The sequence below is a fragment of the Megascapheus bottae genome, chromosome 28 (assembly GCF_031878675.1).
Source record: "Megascapheus bottae isolate mThoBot1 chromosome 28, mThoBot2.hap1, whole genome shotgun sequence".
Classification (NCBI taxonomy): Eukaryota; Metazoa; Chordata; class Mammalia; order Rodentia; family Geomyidae; genus Megascapheus; species Megascapheus bottae.
Genome location: NC_143536.1, coordinates 7984013 through 8002591, shown reverse-complemented (window position 1 = coordinate 8002591; position 18579 = coordinate 7984013). Strand labels below are relative to the sequence as shown.

Here is an 18579-nt window from a genome sequence, read left to right as displayed (position 1 = left end):
ATCATCATGGTGACTTCACCTCATCTGGTCAACCTCCCACAGGCCCCACTTGCAAATACCGTAATTCCATGTGTCTTAACACAGGACACGTTCAGAACACAGCCGTTCTGAAGAACTATTAAATACTTGCATTCCCATATGCTCACCACCACGTGCACATTTGCCCTTCATTTGAAATTCAGCACAATGGATGGAAATTGCCATTACAGTACCTGGGGGATAGATGCAAACCCCAGCAGAGAAATGTCCGTTCTTTCCAAACTGAACACATGTAAGATTCGCCCTTTAATTAGCATCTGCAAGCTGCTGCTATCAGAAGGGTCTGTCTCCATTGGCCCAAAGTCTTTACATTAAAAGAACAAGTCCATTATTGCTCCAAGCAGGCTTATCTGTCAACTGATGCACTTTCTCAGCTGTCAGCAGGGTAGCTGGCTACTTTAGGAGTATTTCACTGGAGGGCTCTTTCTCCTCCCTGCTTCTGACTCCCCTGCTTTTGATTATTGTGTCTTGGTGAACCCCATTTATGTGACCCACAGCTGTTCACTGTGTGTAGCAGATGCCTGCAGTCCTTGCAAGGATAGAAGATCATAGCTTCAGTGCTCATGGACCTGTTGTATCGCAGTTGTTTGTTGTCAGTGATCTTGTCTCCATATTCATAAAGGCTCCCGGAAGTTATTGACCAAAAAAAAAAAAGAAGAAGAAGAAGAAGAAAAAGAAGAAAAAACAGGAGTAATGGCTACATTCAAGACAAGGTCCATTCAGTGCCGCTGCTGTGACTGTGTAGTTGGAGGTGAATGGATTCCATGCACTCCTCAGCAGTGCAAGTCCATGCAGCACTGAGTTAACCAAATCCCAATGGCTTCAGCAGCTCCTTAAAAAGTGCAGATTCCAAAGCTGGGCATGGTGACGCAGGCCTGTAATCTCAGCACTTTGAACCAGCAGAAGGAAGGGGAGATTGAGGACACTGGACTACATAGGGAGACCTGATCTAAAAACACACACACATATCTGGACTCTGTCTGTGGAGCCTTGCCATGAAGCCTGGGAATCACTTCGTTTCTTGAAGATATGTTTTTGATAAGCTCACTGAGGAGTTAGAATAAGAGAGAGAATTTTAGTTTTTTACCCTGATGATGATGATTAATACTATTTTTCATTACTAATTTTCCATTTCTAGAATGCCAGCTTGATGAAGTCATGCAGTTTTGTCTTATTCATTGCTGTTTTCTGGTCTCTAGAACAGTAGCACATGGTGGACACTGCTGTGTATTTAGGTGAATGTGTTTTCTTTCCTCTGTACCTCCCTGTAGTGCTAGAGATTGAGTACAGGCCCTTGCACATGCTAGGCAAACACTTGACCACTGAGCTACATTTCAAATCTGTTTTTATTTTATTTTATTTTATTTTTTGGAAAGGGTCTTACTACTAATTTTGCCAAGAGTGGCCTTAATCCATCACCCTCCTGCCTCTGCCTCCTGAGTAGCTGAGATTGTGTGCTGGTACCACCATGCCTGTAGAGTGCATCTCAGGTTTTTAAAAACACTTCTGGAGGTGCTGGTAGGTGAGCAGGTCTGAGAAACCCTGCTTTAGAGGCTTTAACTCTCTTCTTGCATTAGAAACCACATTTTTTTTTTTATGGGGGTCTGAAGGGGATCAGTGGTTCATTGGGTATCTCTTTTGAGTAATAAAAGTTAGACACAAAATCCGGGTTTTGGACAAAACCAGATCTGTGTGTGGACTGATTCTCTGGCATACCTGAGTGACAACTTTGTCCTTCATTAGCTCAAGTTCTGATGACCTTCATCTCTGGTTCATAGTGAATCATCTGATAGACTTACAGATGCTTAGTTTGTCAATATTTTTTAGAGTGGGAGGGTGGGTTGGGACTGGGGGATAGAGCTCAGGGCCTCATGCTTGCTAAGCAGGTACTGTCCAACTTGAGCCACACCTCCAATTCATTTTGCTTTCATTAATTTTTAGTTTTTTTTTTAAACCTGGTACTGTGAGATTCTCCTGTTTATGTTTCCCAAGTAAGTTGATGCCACTGCACCAAGCCTTTTATTGATTAGCATGGGGTCTTGTGAACTTTGTTTTTCCTGGCTTGATCTTAAACTGCAATCCTCCCGCTCTCAGTTTCTTGAGTAGCAAGGATTACGTGAGTAAGCCATGGTGCCTGGTTTCCCCTTTGTATCCTGTAGCTCCACAGCATAGTATTTAAACCTGGATTAACTTCCTGTGGCTGCCTTCCTATGGGCTTTGTGTGTTCCACAATGAGCAATATACATGGAAAGTTTGGGAATGTGGAAACCATCCTGGGATAGCCATAATGTCTAGATGGACACCTCCTCCTCCTCCTCTTCCTCCCCTTCCTCTTCCTCCTCCTCTTCTTCTTCCTCCTCCACCTCTTCCTCCTCTTCCTTCTCCTTCCCCAGGCCTGGGGCTTGAACTCAGGGCCTGGGCACTGTCCCTGAGCTTCTTTGGCTCAAGGCTAGCACTCAACCACTTGGGGCACAGAGCCACTTCTGGCTTTTTCTGTTTATGTGGTACTGAGGAATTGAACCCAGGTCTTCATGCATATTAGACAAGTACTCTACTACCAGGCCATATTCCCAACCCCTGAACTTCTTAATGACAATTGTGTTAGTGGGTCGGGTTTAAATAGGGGTTCTGGTAAGAATGCAGTCTGTGTAGACATCTGTCATTTAGCTTGTCTGCTTTGGCCCCATGATGTGGATCATACTGGTTAGCAGCTCTGATCATGTTTCTGGCTTGTCCTAGTTAATCAGTCTTGGTTTATGAAGATGTGGGAAGATGTTTGACCCATATAGAAGAGACTAATGTAGTTTGGGTGGGTTTCTTCCTAGGTGGAGTGAAGAACATATATCTTTTGTAAGAGATGCCTTTCATGTTTGGAACATAAGGGATAGGTAGACACTAAGTTCCAAGTAGTGGCCCAAAGAGTTGCCAGTGAAGGCTGTATTTTTGGTTTTTGAACTTCAGACTGACAAGCTGATTTGCTATTCCACATCTTTCATGGAGCTGTAGGAAATGTATAACTGCCTTGTGTCGTCATAAATATGCATTGCCCTTACTCTGAGACATTTGAGTTCTAAAAGTATGAATACGCCTGTTATTATCAGTGAATTTCTTTTGATGTTTAAAGCCCTTTTTAATGGCAATATATATTTAAAGCAGATGTACAAATTAGCATTCACCCACATACTCGGGGCCTGCAGAGCACCAGGTTGGGAAGTGGTGAGGTATAGGCAGCCAGGTGGCTTCCATAAGCTCTCTTTGAGAGAAGGGGTGTATGGCTTACAGCTGCCAGGAATTTGAGGGAAGTAAAGGATGCCTCTTAGGTGATGCCCCACCTGAGTGTGGCTCTTCTTCTTAGTTCTGAAATAAATTTGTTTTCAGCAATTTGCAGCGCAAATGGAATGTGACTCTTCAAATACAATTTTCCAATGGCTTCAGAATGTAACAAGTCATGGGAATGGAGTGGATTCCCAGGTTATAAGGAGTCCGTGGGAAGGATGGGAAATTTGGTTCAGGATGGACCGGGTGCTGGGCACACTTGCTACTATGTCTTCTGGGCCTGCCTGGGGCCAGCAGATGCTCAGTGGCTTATCCAGTTTTCTTCTAATTCTGTACTAAAGGCAAGTAGGAGTGTAGAGTATAATATTAAGAATTCACATGGCAGCATTGACTGCTGCAATATAGTATATGGTAGATTTATTTTTATTTTTTTTTAAGCATGGCCACTAAAATGCGAAATCAAGGCTAAGGACAGAAAACTCCTTAAGGGTTAACAATCGTAGCAATAGTATGTGTGTGTGTGTGTGGGGGGGGTGTCAGCTTTCCTCTAGGTGCAAGAAGATCACTCAGTACAGGAAGGAGGAGGATAGGGATGGAGTAGTAGCTGGGGCTCTCCCATGGGTACGAGGCATTGCATCAAGGCCCTTGAGATCCTTATCTGGCCTTATCCTCATGCAATGCTGCTAGAGGATTAATCTGATCCTGATTTTGCAGAGGATGAAACCAAAAGCCAGATTGATGAAGTCACCAGGGGGAATCTGAAGCCACTCAGACTAACTGGCCTCTCTAGGTAGTATGTTGACTCAGGAAGAAGGGTTTCAGCTCCTTGGGGGTTGAAGTGGTTTGTTGTATTTGTTTTGTGCTAGTGTTTGAACTCAGGGCCTCACAGTTACTAGGCTGGCACTCTACTGCTAAGCCATGCCTCCATCCTTTTTTTCATGCTGGTTATTGTTAAGGTAGGGTCTCACTTCTTGGTTAGGTATGCGCCTAGGCCAAGATCCACTTATTTTAGTATTCTTTTGTACATAGGGTAACAGGCATGTGTCATTGTGTCTGGCTTTCCAATGAGAAATTGTCTCAAAACTTTTCTGTCTGGGCTGGCTTTGAGTGGTTATCCTCCCGCTCTCAGGCTTCCAAGTTGCTATGATTACAGGATGTGAGCCACTGGTATCTTTTTTTCCTCTTAACAAGTCAATCATTTTCATGAGGCTTCCTGTACTTCTATTTCCCCCTATATACACCAACAAATAAAAAAAAATTTCTCATAAAAGGGAGGTTAAATTTGACTTTATACAGGATACCACTTTATATTATGGACAGCTTCCCATGGTAATTTGAATAGGTGGAATCCGTATTTTATCTTTAATTTATTTCTATTTTTAAAAATTACCTTTAGAAAGTTGTATGAAGGAGTTGCCATTTAACAAAGCAGTTTGTGAATCTAGTGCATCTTAATCCATGTCATTCCTTTTACCCTTCTCACCTATCACTGATTTTGTAGGATATACATTGAATTCTTGACTGCTTTCTCTTTCCTTCTCCTCTTCATTCATCTAGCCCTCTCCCCTTGACTCCATCCCTCTCTTCCAAGTACCTGTTTGCTGGTGTTCATTTTGGTAAGCTTTATTTTTGCCCTTTCTAAGGAATTATAGTATATGAGTTCTCTCCTGAGTCTACCATATTTCCAGTAATGCATTTCATTTACATATATGTTTATAAGCTATTTCTATCTTCCTTCCATGTGAGGGTTAAACATGCAACCTTTGTCTCTCTGGACTGACTTACTTCACTTAACTTTTTACCCAGAGTTTTCCATTTCTTTACAAATGATAGAGTATCATTCTTCCATTGTGTATGTATATATACCACATTTTCTTGATCCATGTGTCCATTGAGGGGCATCTGGGCTGATTTCTATTCCTTGGCTGTGGTGAATATACTTGTGCTGGTGACTTTACTGTATTCTGATTTGTCACCTTTTGGGTAAATGCCTAGGAGTGGAACTGCTTCCTAACAAGAGTAATAAGGCAAGAGAAAGACATAAAAGGGATCCAAATAGAGGAGGAAGAAGCAAAACTATCCCTATTTGACATGATCCTATCTTTAAAGGACCTTATAGACCCCACTTCCAAGCTACTTGAGCAGATTCAAACTTTGGTAAAGGTCCAGGAGTGGACACTAGTGGTAGAGGGCTCGCCTAGCATGCATGAAGCCCAGGATTCGATTCCTTGGTACCACATACACCAAAAAAGCCAGAAGTGGTGCTGTGGTTCAAGTGGCAGAGCACTAGCCTTGAGCAAACAGTGTGTAAGGACAGTGCCCAGGCCCTGAGTTCCAGCCCCAGGACAGGCAAAAACAAAAACAAAAACAAAAACAAAACAACAGCAACAAAAAAATTTGGTAAAGCAGGGTCCTGATAGCTCACACCTGTAATCCTAACTTCTCAGGAGGCTGAGATCTGAGGCTTAGGGTTTGAACCCAGCCTAGGCAGGAAAGTCCATGAGACTATTATTTCTAATAATCACCTCTACTCCCCCTCCCAATGCCATTAGTGGAGCTATGGCTTAAGTTGTAGAGTACTAGTCTGGAGCACAAAAGCTCAAGTACAGTGCAGAGGCCTTGAGTTCAAGCCCCAGGACCAGCACAAGAACCCTCACAACTTTGGTAAAATAACAGGGTATAAAATCAATGCACAAAAATAGGTAGTTTCTTCTGTATGCCAACAATGAGAAGATTAAGACTGAAATCAGGAAAGCAGCTCCATTTGCATAGTCTCAACCACCCGTCCTCCCCAAATCCTAGGAATTAACCAGGGAGGTGAAAGACTTCCACAGTGAAAACTCTAAAAATGCAAAGAAGGAACTAGAAGAAGGCATAAAGAAGCAGAGAGCCCTTCCATGTTCCTGAATTAGCAGAATTCATATTGTGCCCAGAGCAATGTACAGTTTCATTGCAGTACCCATCAAAATCCCAACAGCATTTTTCCCTGAGATAAAGAAAGCAATCCAAAAATTCATATGAAACCCCAAAAGGTCTCGAATCCTGAGCAGAAAAAGTAGTGCTGGAGGCTAACCTTCAAACTATTACAGAGCTATATTCATGAAAATGGCTTGGTACCAGCACAAAAAACAAGGCTGAGAACCAATGTAGCAGAAGACCCAGAAACCCACAGACCTACAGCCATCCAGTGTTCTATAAGGCAGTCAAAAACATAAGCTAGAAGAAAGACAGCCTCTCCAACAAATGGTGCCCAGAAAACTGGATATCCACATGCAGAAAACTGAAACTGGATCCTTATCTGCCACCATTTTAAAAAATATTCATCTCATAACTCATGATTATCATAGTTTAGTTGGTCTCTTAGAAAGGATGTTTAGAGGATTCCCGGGGTTTTTGTTCTTCCTCCCTCGTTATAAGCCTTGCTGTGGTGAATCTTTTGGCTTATTTATCTGCAAGCTATTGTGAGCACCTGTAACATAGATTACTAGGTCAAAGGATATATATTCTTAGTTAAACTTTTCATAGAGACTGTCAGTTGCCTTCCATTCTGACTGTAAAAGGAAACAATTGTATCATACTAATTACACATCTCCCAATTTCTGTTGGGTGCTGAGGAGAATACAAAAGGGAGGTGAGAGAATTTTGTTGCTGTGCATCTCCTCCATAGACATCTATGCTGTCTATGTAAACCTCAGTAATGTCTGGGGTGTCATCACCTTGGATGGATGCGTTTAATTCACCTTTTCAATCTTGCCTTGCAAATATCATGTTGGTGTCTGGGCCTTGTCTTTCATTATATTGATTCTCTAGGGTAACAGATGTAAGTTTTGTGGGACAGGGACCTCATCCTATGTCTTACATTACTTCTCATGCATCTCCCTTGCTTGGTGGAGACATTGTAATTATAAGATATCAGGTGCTATTTGAGGATCTAATTAAAACATCCCTCCCCCCCTTTTTTTTAGTGTGTAAAATCTTATTCACTTTGGCATTCTATGCAGGTCATGGAATATCAGCCTGGAGGGGATTTGCTGTCACTTTTGAATAGATATGAGGACCAATTAGATGAAAATATGATTCAGTTTTACCTAGCTGAACTGATTTTGGCGGTTCACAGCATTCATCAAATGGGATATGTACATCGGTAAGTGAGACTCCTGAGTAGCATTCTGAGAATTTGCCTGAATCATGTAAGAGTTCCTGCATGGAAATAACTGATGAATGACTCCCAGGATCAAAATAAATGTTCCATCCAGTTTTTAGCCAATGTTTCCTCTAATTCATTCAAAGTAAACTTTCCAGTATGGTAGATGTTTCAGCATGCCCATTTAACAATGAAGTAAATACCAAATATACTATTGTTCTTCAGTTTGCTAACAAGATCCCTTACTAGCTAGTTAACAGATGTAAGCTCTGGTCGGGAGGCCTCGGATGAGCTGTTTGAGCTCCATGGTAGAAGAACAGTCTTTGATTTGCAAGAGGAGCTGGGATGCTGCGTAAGAGCAGAAGATTATAGAGCTGGATTTTGAGTTAGCTTTTCATCACTCTATCAAATGCTTGAACTTACCAGCATACAAGAGAAAAAGTTCATTTTGGCCTATAGTTGTGGAGGTTTTAGTCCATAATTGGTCCTGTTTCTTTGGGCCTGTGGCAAGGCAACACTTTGTGGTGAGCAAAACCCCTTGTTTTATGGTTGGGAAGTGAAAAGACTGGAAGAGCCAAAGGTTCCACAGTCCCCTTTGGAAGGTACTGATCTAAAGTCTGATCTAAAGTGGCCCCCACAGGCTCTTGAGTTGAAGGCTTGGCTGCCATCTGATGAGGCTTTTGGGAAGTGACTGGATCATGAAGGCTTTGACTAGTCAGTCAGTGGCTTAATCCATTAATAGATGCACAAAATTAGTGTTATTGAGAGGTGAGTGGTTGGAAGAAGTAGATCACTGGAGGTGTGCCTTTAAGTATATACCTTGTTTCCAATTGCTCTATTTGCAGACATGGAGTAAGTCCCTTTATTCTACTATGCTCTTGTCCTCTTTCAACCTTATCTCATGCCCACAGCAGAGGAGGCCTCCCCCAACCCCCTATCCCCCAAACAAAGGTTTCATCATTTCCCCAGCATGTCATGCCTGGACTAAGCTTTTAACATGTGAGCCTTGGGGAGATACTTGAGATGCCAACCATAGCATATTTTTAATAGCACCTGTTATTAATGAACAAAGATGCTCTACAAACTCCTGAATGGCTAAGTGCAACTGTGCACATTCTCCCTATGGTAGGTAATGTTTTATGCATGTTTGAGAATGTTGTGGAAATTCCAGAATGACTAGTCCAGGGATTGCAAAATCTGGAATAAAAACTCAGTAATCCTGTTGGTTAGCCATATGACCTAGGTTCTTATAATGTAAATGTGTATCTCTAAAAGAACTAAGCCACCTGATACATGCCTTTTCTCTTCCCTTACCCTTTCCTTCCTTTAAAAAAAAATCTTTTTAAAATTAAGCTTGTTTTTTGATCTATGTGTCAATCATTCAGATCTATCAGTAGGGAAAGTCTGTGTAGCTAAACGCATAATGGTTTTGGCTGAAATTAAATGCTGGGTTACCACTTGCTTGCTGAATGCCATGGGAAAGATAACACTAATTCAGGGTCCTGATTTTCTTCCAGAGACATCAAGCCCGAGAACATTCTCATTGACCGGACTGGACACATCAAACTGGTGGATTTTGGATCTGCTGCTAAAATGAATTTGAATAAGGTGACAACAATGTACAGTAAGACTGCTTAGCAAGAGTTGTACTAAAAAGCATGGTCCCTCATAAGTTTGGAAGTATTGGAATACAGGGGTGAGCCACATTTTTTCAGTGATCTGCCAGTGGATGACTCCTTAAGGGTTATGTGTGCGTGTGCGTGCGTGTGCGTGTACACGTGCAAATGGGGACACACAGCACCCTGATGGAGCTAGGCTTCTCACACATGGGCCTTCCAGGAACATTCAAGTTCCAAATCAGAACATATTTCTAATTGCACCCATGAGTCATTTACAAAGGTGATCTATGAAATCCTCAGTTGGCTCATGCGTACCTACAGTTTGAAGCCAACTTGGGCAGGAAAAGTCCATAAGATTCTTATGGAACCAGAAAACCAGAAGTGGTGCTGTAGCTCAAAGTGGTAGAGCACTAGCCTTGAGCAGAAGAGCTCAGGGATAGCGCCCAGGCCCTGAGTTCAAGCTTCATGACCACCACCACCAATGAAAAGAAATCCTTAGTTGGTGGTTCTACACATCCACAATCCATGATGTTTTATGTATACTTGAGGATCCCGTGAGAAAGTATCACAGTTTAGAAAACACAAACTATGGCACTTGTCAAAAATACCTTAAAGCTGGGTGCTTCATGGCTCACGCCTATAATACTAACTAGTCAGGAGCCTGAGGTCTGAGGATTGTGATTTAAAGTCATCCTGCGCAGAGAAGTCCATGAGAACTTAACTGGAGCCAGCAGAAAGCTGGAAGTGATTGCTGTGACTCAGGTGGTAGAGGGCCAATCTTGAGCAAAAAAAGCTCAGGCAACAGTGCTCAGTCCCTGAGTTAAAGATGTTTCCCTTTCATTTGTCTTGTGCTCTACCAGTTATCTTGTTATATTATCTTTCTTTACTTGAAAATATGTTGATTAAATATAATCATTTATTTTCAAGTCCTCTATTTCTTGTGTTGAAAAGTAAAATGAATCATTAGTGTAATTTTATTTTTTTGGTTTGGGGATGGATAAGGTCTCTTTATTGGGCAAATATCAATGACCTGTCTCACTCCTCCAAGGCTTAACTGCTGCCAGACTCAAACATAAATGCATATTAGAAGAAAACATGTATGTTATTTATAAAAGGAAACAAATGTGATAAGTAGCTGCTATGGTTGTTATGTAATATAGTTATATTAATTTTTTTTTTTGCCAGTCCTGGGCTTGAGCTCAGGGCCTGAGCACTGTCCTTGGACTTTCTCAAGGCTAGAGCTGTACCACTTGAGCCTCAACACCACTTCTAGCTTTTTTCTATATATGTGGAACCGAGGAATCGAACCTGGGTCGAGCCTGCATGCAAGGCAAGCACTCTACCACTAGGCCAAACCCCAGACCCCGCTATATTAACTTTTGAGTTCATATTCTTAAGTGTCAAGAACCAGTGCTCAGAATGTCATTTTTATGCCTTGGACTTTTGGCAGAAATTAAACTATCTTCCCCATACTAATTAGAAAGGCAAGAGATGAGCTGTTGAAATCAAGAGCAAGAATATTGTAAGAAAAAGATGAAAAAGTGAAAAAAACATTAGTTAAAATATTCTCTAATAAAGTTGGCTCACATTAAAATGTGAATTTTGAGGTCAATGATGTCCTCCCTCCCCCCAAAAAAGAGATTAGGTCTAAGAGAAAATTAACTTAGGTTTTAAGATGAATTTCATAACTGAGCCACTTGGTGACTTAGACAAATCCTTAAGAAGTTGGGTTTTTTTCCCCCTCCTTTCTGGAAAAAACTGCTTCTAGTTAAAATGCACAGTCTAAAGAGGTTAGAGAAGCTGCTTTTCAAAATGCTTCTCGGGTCTGAGAATTAAGTCCTTTACAATAAAGTAGAATATATAAGATTGCTTGTCCTCCTCCCCCTCCTCAAGCTCTTTGGAGGAGAGTTAGATATTGTCAGGGGATATTTAGGATATTTAGGATAGTAGGATATTATTGGAAGTGCTAATCAGTTCTGCTTAGAATTATGTTAATCTTTGCACTTCAACCTCTTCCATGAGGATTCTACAGGCCTGAGTCCTACTTGAGATGATTTACTCTGTTCAGGTGCTCTGTGCTGTCCAAATTCAGCACTTCTGAACCTCAGATTGCATTTTTACATGCCCATTTATTTAGTAGATTGTAGGGCTGGGGGCGGGTAGTTCAATAGTCCAAGCCTGTAATCTTAGTTTCTCAGGGGGCTGAGATCTGAGGATAGAGGTTTGAAGCTAGTCTGGGCAGATAAATCCAGAAACTTTTTTTTTTTGTGTGTGTGCCAGTCCTGGCACTTGAACTCAGGGCCTGAGCACTGCTGTTGGGCTTTTCTCAAGGCTAGAGTTCTACCAGTTGAGCCACAGCACCACTTCTGGCTGTTTTTTTTTTTTTCTATGTATGTGGTACCAAGGAATTGAACCTGGGTCTTCGTGCATGCTAGGCAAACACTCTACCACTAGGCCATGCTCCTGGCCCTCAAATCCAGAAACTCTTTTATCTGCAATTAACCAGCAAAAAGCTGGAGGTAGAGGAGTGTGTGGCTCAGTTGGTAGAGTGTGAGTCACGGAGGTCTTGAGTTCAAATCCAGTACTGGTACAAAAGAGGAAGAGAGAAAGTTTTATAGAACTAAAGCAATTCATGTTTTAAACTTATGTAGGGGCCAGGGGTATATAGCTCAGTGGTAGAGCATGAATGGAGCTCTGGGCTCAATCCCCAGCACTCTTCCCCCCCCACCCCATTACATATAATTCTGAAACAGATGTAAAAGCTTAGGTGCTGAATTTAGTGTCATAAAGCACAGGGGAAAAAAGTAATATAACATTTAAATTTTATCACCCAAGATTTAAGAATGTCCACATGGCATTAGTGATGAAATTCATGCATTTGGTAATAAATGGAAGAACAAGTACATGGACCGTAGAATGACCTCTTTGGTGTGGACAATTCCATGTTGTGGGGAGGTATGCTGTGTGCTACAGAATGTTTAGCCTCATCCCTGATCTCTCTCTACAGTGTCTCCAGACACTGCCAACTGTCCCCTGGGAGAATGGGACATAAATCACCCTCCATTGAGAATGCCTGCAGTAGGTTGAGAAGCCTCAGAAAGCTAATTAATTAGAGCCAGCAGTATGTGCATGCAATAAGAAAAATCTACTCCAGGAAACTAGATTAAGAGCCACCATCACTACTTGGTAAATAAATGAGAGTTTAGGAATATAGAAGGCCTTGTCTCTGCATCTGGGGGCAGCTCATTTTCCAGCTCTTGGTAGAGAGGCAGGGCTGCCATTTAGTTCAAGTTTCCATCTTTCAATGCTTCAAACTACCTTAAAATTTATTTTAAAGAAAAATTTCAGTTCTAACTATAGTTGCCTTCATTCCAGGGAGCCTGCTGGGGCACTCAGGACTTGGGCAGATGCAGGTTCAGCCTGTGATTATTTTGGAAGAAGATAGAGCATTCAGTGCATACACTCGAGAAGATTGTTCCTCTTTTCTTTTCTTTCTTTCTCTCTTTCTGGTTCTTTCCTTCTTTCTTCCTTTCCCTTCCTTCCTTCCTTCCTTCCTTCCTTCCTTCCTTCCTTCCTTCCTTCCTTCCTTCCTTCCTTCCTTCTTTGTATCTTTCTTTCTGTCATGGGGCTTGAACTCTGACCTGGGCTTTGTCCTTGAGCTCTTCAACTCAAGGCTACCACCTACCCCTGGAGCCACAGCACCACTTCTGGTTTTCTAGTGTTTAATTGGTGATAAGAGTCTCAGGTTCTTTAGTGCCCAGGCTGACTTTGAACCACTATCCTCAGATTTCAGCCTCCTAAGTAGCTGGGATTACTGACATGAGCCACCATATCTAGCTGTACCTCTTTTCTCCTTGTGCTTTAAGGACCAGATTGTGACCAGCAAAGAAGGAATTTTTTTTAAGAGCATTTTTATTACAGAGGTGCAATAATTTGCAGACTAGCTCAAGTGTGGGATAGGAAATATTTTGCTTTATGTTTTGGATCAGTGGTGGAGGATCAAACATGTTTCCTTTGAATGTTTTATGGCCCTAATATAGGTTCTACATGTTTTCTGTACTCAAAATGTAAAAGAAAAATAGAACTCTCAGTATTGCATCTCTGTGTTACCTAAGAATCAGCCCGTCATTTCTTGATCTTTCCCACACCTTTCCTTTGTATATTTGTGAAGCTTACATGCATTGAGGTCCTCCCCACCCCCCCCCCCCCCCCCCGCCCTCCAGTCCTGGGCTTGAGTTGAGGGCCTAAGCATTGGACTTTCTCAAGGCTAGAGCTCTACCACTTGAGCCTCAGCACCACTTCTGGCTTTTTTCTATGTATGTGGTACTGAGGAATTGAACCCCGGTCTTCATGCATGTTAAGCAAGCACTCTTCCATTAGGCCAAACTCCTGGCCTAGCATTGAGTTTTTCCATTATCCATTATCCTCACCTCCATCTTCTTACTGAAGAATGTAGAACCTTTATTCAGAAGGAACTGAGGTATAGAGACCTTATGACCTATTGTGTGTGACTTAGATGAGCCACTGCATCTTATTAGACATTTGCTATTTTTTTTAATCTCAAAGAATGGCAAACACCTGATATTTCCAGCCAGGTCCTTCTTTCTCTCATGAAACCAATAGTAAAACAAAAACAAAAACATTATTTGTAAGTGATAGTCAGCTCTGCTTAGCAATTGGAAACCCAAAGGTGACAACCTTTTTTGATTTATGTAGGAGTGAAAAGATTTGATTTCTTTTCCCCAAGAGGAAAAACATTGTGAGAATTGTTTCTTACTTCTGCAGGTATATGTTTATGCCCTGGGCAGCTAGATGGGAAAAGTTAACTTTTAATGATTTTATGTTTAAGCATTTTATGAAAAGAGGTAGGTGAAGAAAATTTTTACTTTCTTAATTTCTTCCTCATTTGCTTTTTTTTTTGGTGAAAGGATAGATTAAATTAATTTTGTTCTTCTTTTCCTACTCCTTTCCATTTTCCACTCACCTAAACATGAGAAATTGTTCTGTCTCTTATCTTAGTCCTTCCTTTATTGTCTCCATCTTGAACTGGTTTATTTTCTTTATCAATACAGTGAAAAGTAATTATCATTTTGTATTTCCCGGGTTCTTGCAGATAGCAAGAGGAGGGCAGGTGGGGCTTCTAGTTCAGGTTTACTTTGAATATCTCTCCCAGATTAGCCGACTCAGTTACCACTAGAGGACAATAGATGTGCTGTAAAACATTTAGCAGGACATGCCAGATTATATGTTGAATGCTATATTGAAAGTGCATAGAGGTCAATGATGGATGAAAAATTAGTAGTCATTAAAAAACCTTTGCTAATTGTTAATAAGCACTGTAGTAGGAGTGGTCCAGAGAGTAAGCCTGTGGGTATTTTTTTCTCTCTCATAGCTTCCACATACAAATTAATAATGAGTTTTAGAAAGTCAAAAAATTATTGGGAATAAATATATGTTACCACATATATCTGTTACAAGATAAGAGTTAGTTGGGGAGTTATCTGGCTTACCTTAATGTGTCTAACAATAGCTCAGTGCTAGAGGTTTATGCCTGTAATTTTGGCTACTTATGAAGCTGAGATCTGAGGATGGAGGTTTGAAACCAGCCTGGGCAAAAAAGTCCATGGAGATTTCATCTCCAAATAGCCAACAAAAAGCTGGACTTGTGTGGCCCAAGTGGTAGAGTGCCAGTTGTGAGAGATAGAAGAGAGAGTGAACTGAGAAGATCCTGAGTTCAGGTGCCATTATCTGCGCGCACACACACACGCACGCACACACGCACGCACGCACACCACAAAGCCAGAGAAACAATGCATTGACAAATATAGTCTTTGGCTGGATTACCTTGACAAATTGACCCAATCGGATTCAACTCTTTAAATGTGAGCAAGTGGCTATGCCCAGTGCACTGCAGCCAAGGAGAACTGAGTATGTGAAAACAGTCTAGGCAATAACATAAAGTCCAACAACTACAAATGCTGCATGCCCGATAACTGCGTAGTTCTGGTCCTTCAAGATAATTAAGGATCGAATCAACAAAGGGAAGCATTTAATGAACATCACGGAGACATTATCCTCATTTAGCCAAACCAAGATGTTAAGAGTTTTTCTTCTCTGGTTTTGGTATTTAAAGAATATCTGTTACTCATTGTCAAGGCCCTGTAGTGCACTGTTAATCCTGTCTTGAGCTCACTAACATTTGTATACTCATTAAAAGACAAGCTTTGGCCCTGACTTCAGACATCAAGCCTTCCTCTGAACTTAAGCTACTTTGTGTTTCTCCAGTTTAAGTCATGCTGTGGTTCTATCAAACCAAATACTTCCCTGTTTGGTTTGACTTGCCTTCCTTCAGCACCGGCTGCCTGCTGGTTTCTAGGGCAAAGGGATCATCTAGCTTTTTTTCAGTGGGTTCTTGCTGTGGAAAGGCTGCTTCCCAAAGCAATGCATGATCAGTGTCCTAATAGCTGTGGGTGTGTGTTCAGACACACACACACACACACACACACACACACACACACACACACAGAGGGGGCTGGGAGAAAAGTAGGAAAATCTTATTTTCTGTAATGAAGAGGAATGGACATGTTTAAAGTTCTAGGCTGGCACAGCATGACCCTACTTCATCACTAGGGAAAGTCGACTTTGTAGTACCCTTTCTTAACATCTCCTTTTCTCTCATTATCCCGTTAAAACAAAGCAAAGCAAACTGGCTTTCTTCTTATTTAAAGTCTAGCCTTCAAGTTCTGTGACCGAGGTCTCCTGGTTTACTCAAGGAAGTCTTAAGCCCCCTTTCACCAGGGGAACGTTCTTCTGCACCATTTAACCATTGACCTGAGAGGAACTCATTTACTGTGTTGGGTTGTAGGCCAGCAAGTCTGCAGAAGTATATGACTCAAGCCAGGGCCTTGGTTTTTAAATGTATTATTATTATTATTATTATTATTATTATTATTATTTTAGTGCTGGTGCTAGACTTTCAACTCAGGGCCTGGTCTCTGTCCCTTAACTCTGTGTGTGTGTGTGTGTGTGTGTGTGTGTGTGTGTGTGTGTGTGTGTGTCTATCTATCTGTCTGTCCAAAGTTGGCATTCTAGCACTTGAGCCACAGTTCCACTTCTGACTTTTTTTTCCCCTGGTTAATTAGAGATAAGGGTCTCATGGACTTCCTGCCCCAAGTTGGCTTCTAATCATGATCCTTAGATCTCAGTTTCCTGAGTAGCTGGTATTACAGGTGTGAACTACTGATGCTTAGCAGGGCCTCTGTTTTGATGGTAAGGAAAGTTGGGCAGGCAATCCTCAGATGACCCGCTTCATGGCTCAAAACCAAAGGGATTGCCTGCTTACTGGGTTCCCTCGAGAGGGGTAGAACTTGCAAGAGGCAGAAAGCCCAATTCTTCCATCAACATCACTTCAGGAAGCAAGGGACATTTCAACACGAGAGCCGAGGCCATCAGAAGGACACTTTTTTGGGGTGGAGTGGAGGTCAGTTGTTTCAGTGGGATGCATTTAGCTTTATTAAAAAACCTAGTACATTGTCTTAATGTCTTAGTGCTTGGGCACTATTGGGTTGGAGGCCTTGCATTTCTGAGCAGTGGGGAATGGCTGCAGAAATAGGAGTCAGGTGTGTGGAATATAAACTCATTAATATGTCATTCTGGGTAGAAGTTATTATTCATCATTGTACCCCCAGGTGGTATGAAGGTTAAAGGTGGGTTCCAAAATTGTTCAAAGACCAGGCACAGTGGTACATGCCTGTAATCCTAGCCCTCAAGAGGCTGAGATAAAAAGATTGTGAAGTTCCAGGCCAGTCTGGTCTGCACAGTGAGATCCTATCTCCAAAAGAGAGAGAGAGAGAGAGAGAGAGAGAGAGAGAGAGAGAGAGAGAGAGAGAGAGAGAGAGAGAGAGAGAGAGAGAGAAAAGCAGTTTTCTAGTTTTTGCAACCTGGAGATACAATATGCTAAGACCTTCAGTAGCAATTTGTGTATTGTCTTACCAGCTAGCTTCCAGTTTTCTGGTAATGCTTAAGTTAATCTCACAGATTTAACTTTAGAATTTATTTTGCTATATTATTTTAAAAAAATTGTGGTGCTGGGGTTTGAACTTAGGGCCTTGTGCTTGTTAGGCAGGCACTATGCCACTGAAACACCACCTCAGCCAGTCATTTTGTGTGTTCTAAAGAAAAAGAAATTCCAGGAGAGGGTGCTTGCTTCAGGATGCATCTTCCATTGGAGCTACGTCCCCAGCTCTCGTTTGTATAACCAAAGGATGAAGATCATCCACAAATCTTCTCCCTTTGCCTTTGGATTGTGTTCTGCATTTTTCTTTTAATTAGTAAAGCGCTTGTATTTCCTGATAGCATTGCCACTTGACGAGGGTTGAAGTGCCTGGGAGAATTGTAATCAGAGCAAATCAGCTTGTGTCTGATGTGGTTGTTGGCAGTGTACTTGAAGATAATTGAAGGGTTGCTGTATGCTTTTTATTTATGGGTTTCTAGGTGAATGCTAAACTCCCGATCGGGACCCCAGATTACATGGCTCCTGAAGTGTTGACTGTGCTGAATGGGGATGGCAGAGGCACCTACGGCCTAGACTGTGACTGGTGGTCTGTGGGAGTGATTGCTTATGAGATGGTTTATGGGAGAACCCCATTCACAGAGGGGACTTCTGCCAGGACCTTCAATAACATCATGAATTTCCAGGTAAAGGGAAGATACCTTGGGGAAGTACTATTGAAACATGCCACTCAAAAATGGTGTAGATGAATGTTTATGTATAAATGAGCATAGCATTCTCTTTGTGCCAAAAGCTGTCCTAAACATTTTATTAATTGTAGTCCCATTGAACTACAGCTGCCAGTAATTGTAAAACTGTGTCATTATGTCGTGTGCCACTAAAATAGAAAATCTGCTGCTAATTAATCTGTGGTACTTTTATTGGAAGTATAATGCATCTCAATTTTATTGTTGTTAAATGTTCATAAATGTGAGTCTTGGAACTGTGAAATAGTTAGTTAGCACAGTTCATCTTCAAACAACCCTGGGATATAGGTATTATTATTATTATTTTCAGATGAGGAAACAAAAAAAATAACCTGTTTGACACTAAAGTCTATGTTTTTGATTTCAGGTTCTACTTCTCAGTACTATCAAATATGAGTGAGAAATGAATTAGAATTATAGTAATATATAATCCTTTTTTATATAATATATACCTTTTTATATAATATAGTTTTACTCTATATACATTTTATTATATATAAACATAATATAAAGCTAAATAATTAAAACTAGATACAACACATTTCCATTTTCCAATTTGTGAGGGTAAAGGTTGAATCCAGGACCTTGAACATGGTAGGCATGTAGAAAACTATTTTCTAATAAGTACACTTTCCATTGTACTTAAAGCTCATTCCTTAAGGACATATACACATACATACATACATATATGTGTATATATGTGTATATATATATATATATACTTTTTTATTCAACTATAAGGAG

At 41.2% G+C, this 18579-nt stretch overlaps 1 protein-coding gene across 9 annotated transcripts in view; it reads left to right on the top strand.

Annotated features, from left to right (window-relative positions):
- Positions 1-18579, top strand: part of Cit (citron rho-interacting serine/threonine kinase) — a 183424-nt gene that overhangs the window by 41416 nt on the left and 123429 nt on the right. For 8 of the 9 annotated variants that reach the window (XM_090320230.1, XM_090320237.1, XM_090320235.1 and 5 more), the window contains exons 6-8: positions 7317-7459; positions 8977-9067; positions 17572-17775. In XM_090320230.1, the coding sequence (XP_090176356.1) occupies positions 7317-7459; positions 8977-9067; positions 17572-17775 (438 nt within the window). The remainder of the gene's footprint in view (positions 1-7316; positions 7460-8976; positions 9068-17571; positions 17776-18579) is intronic. The other variant, XM_090320238.1, reaches the window with a different exon arrangement.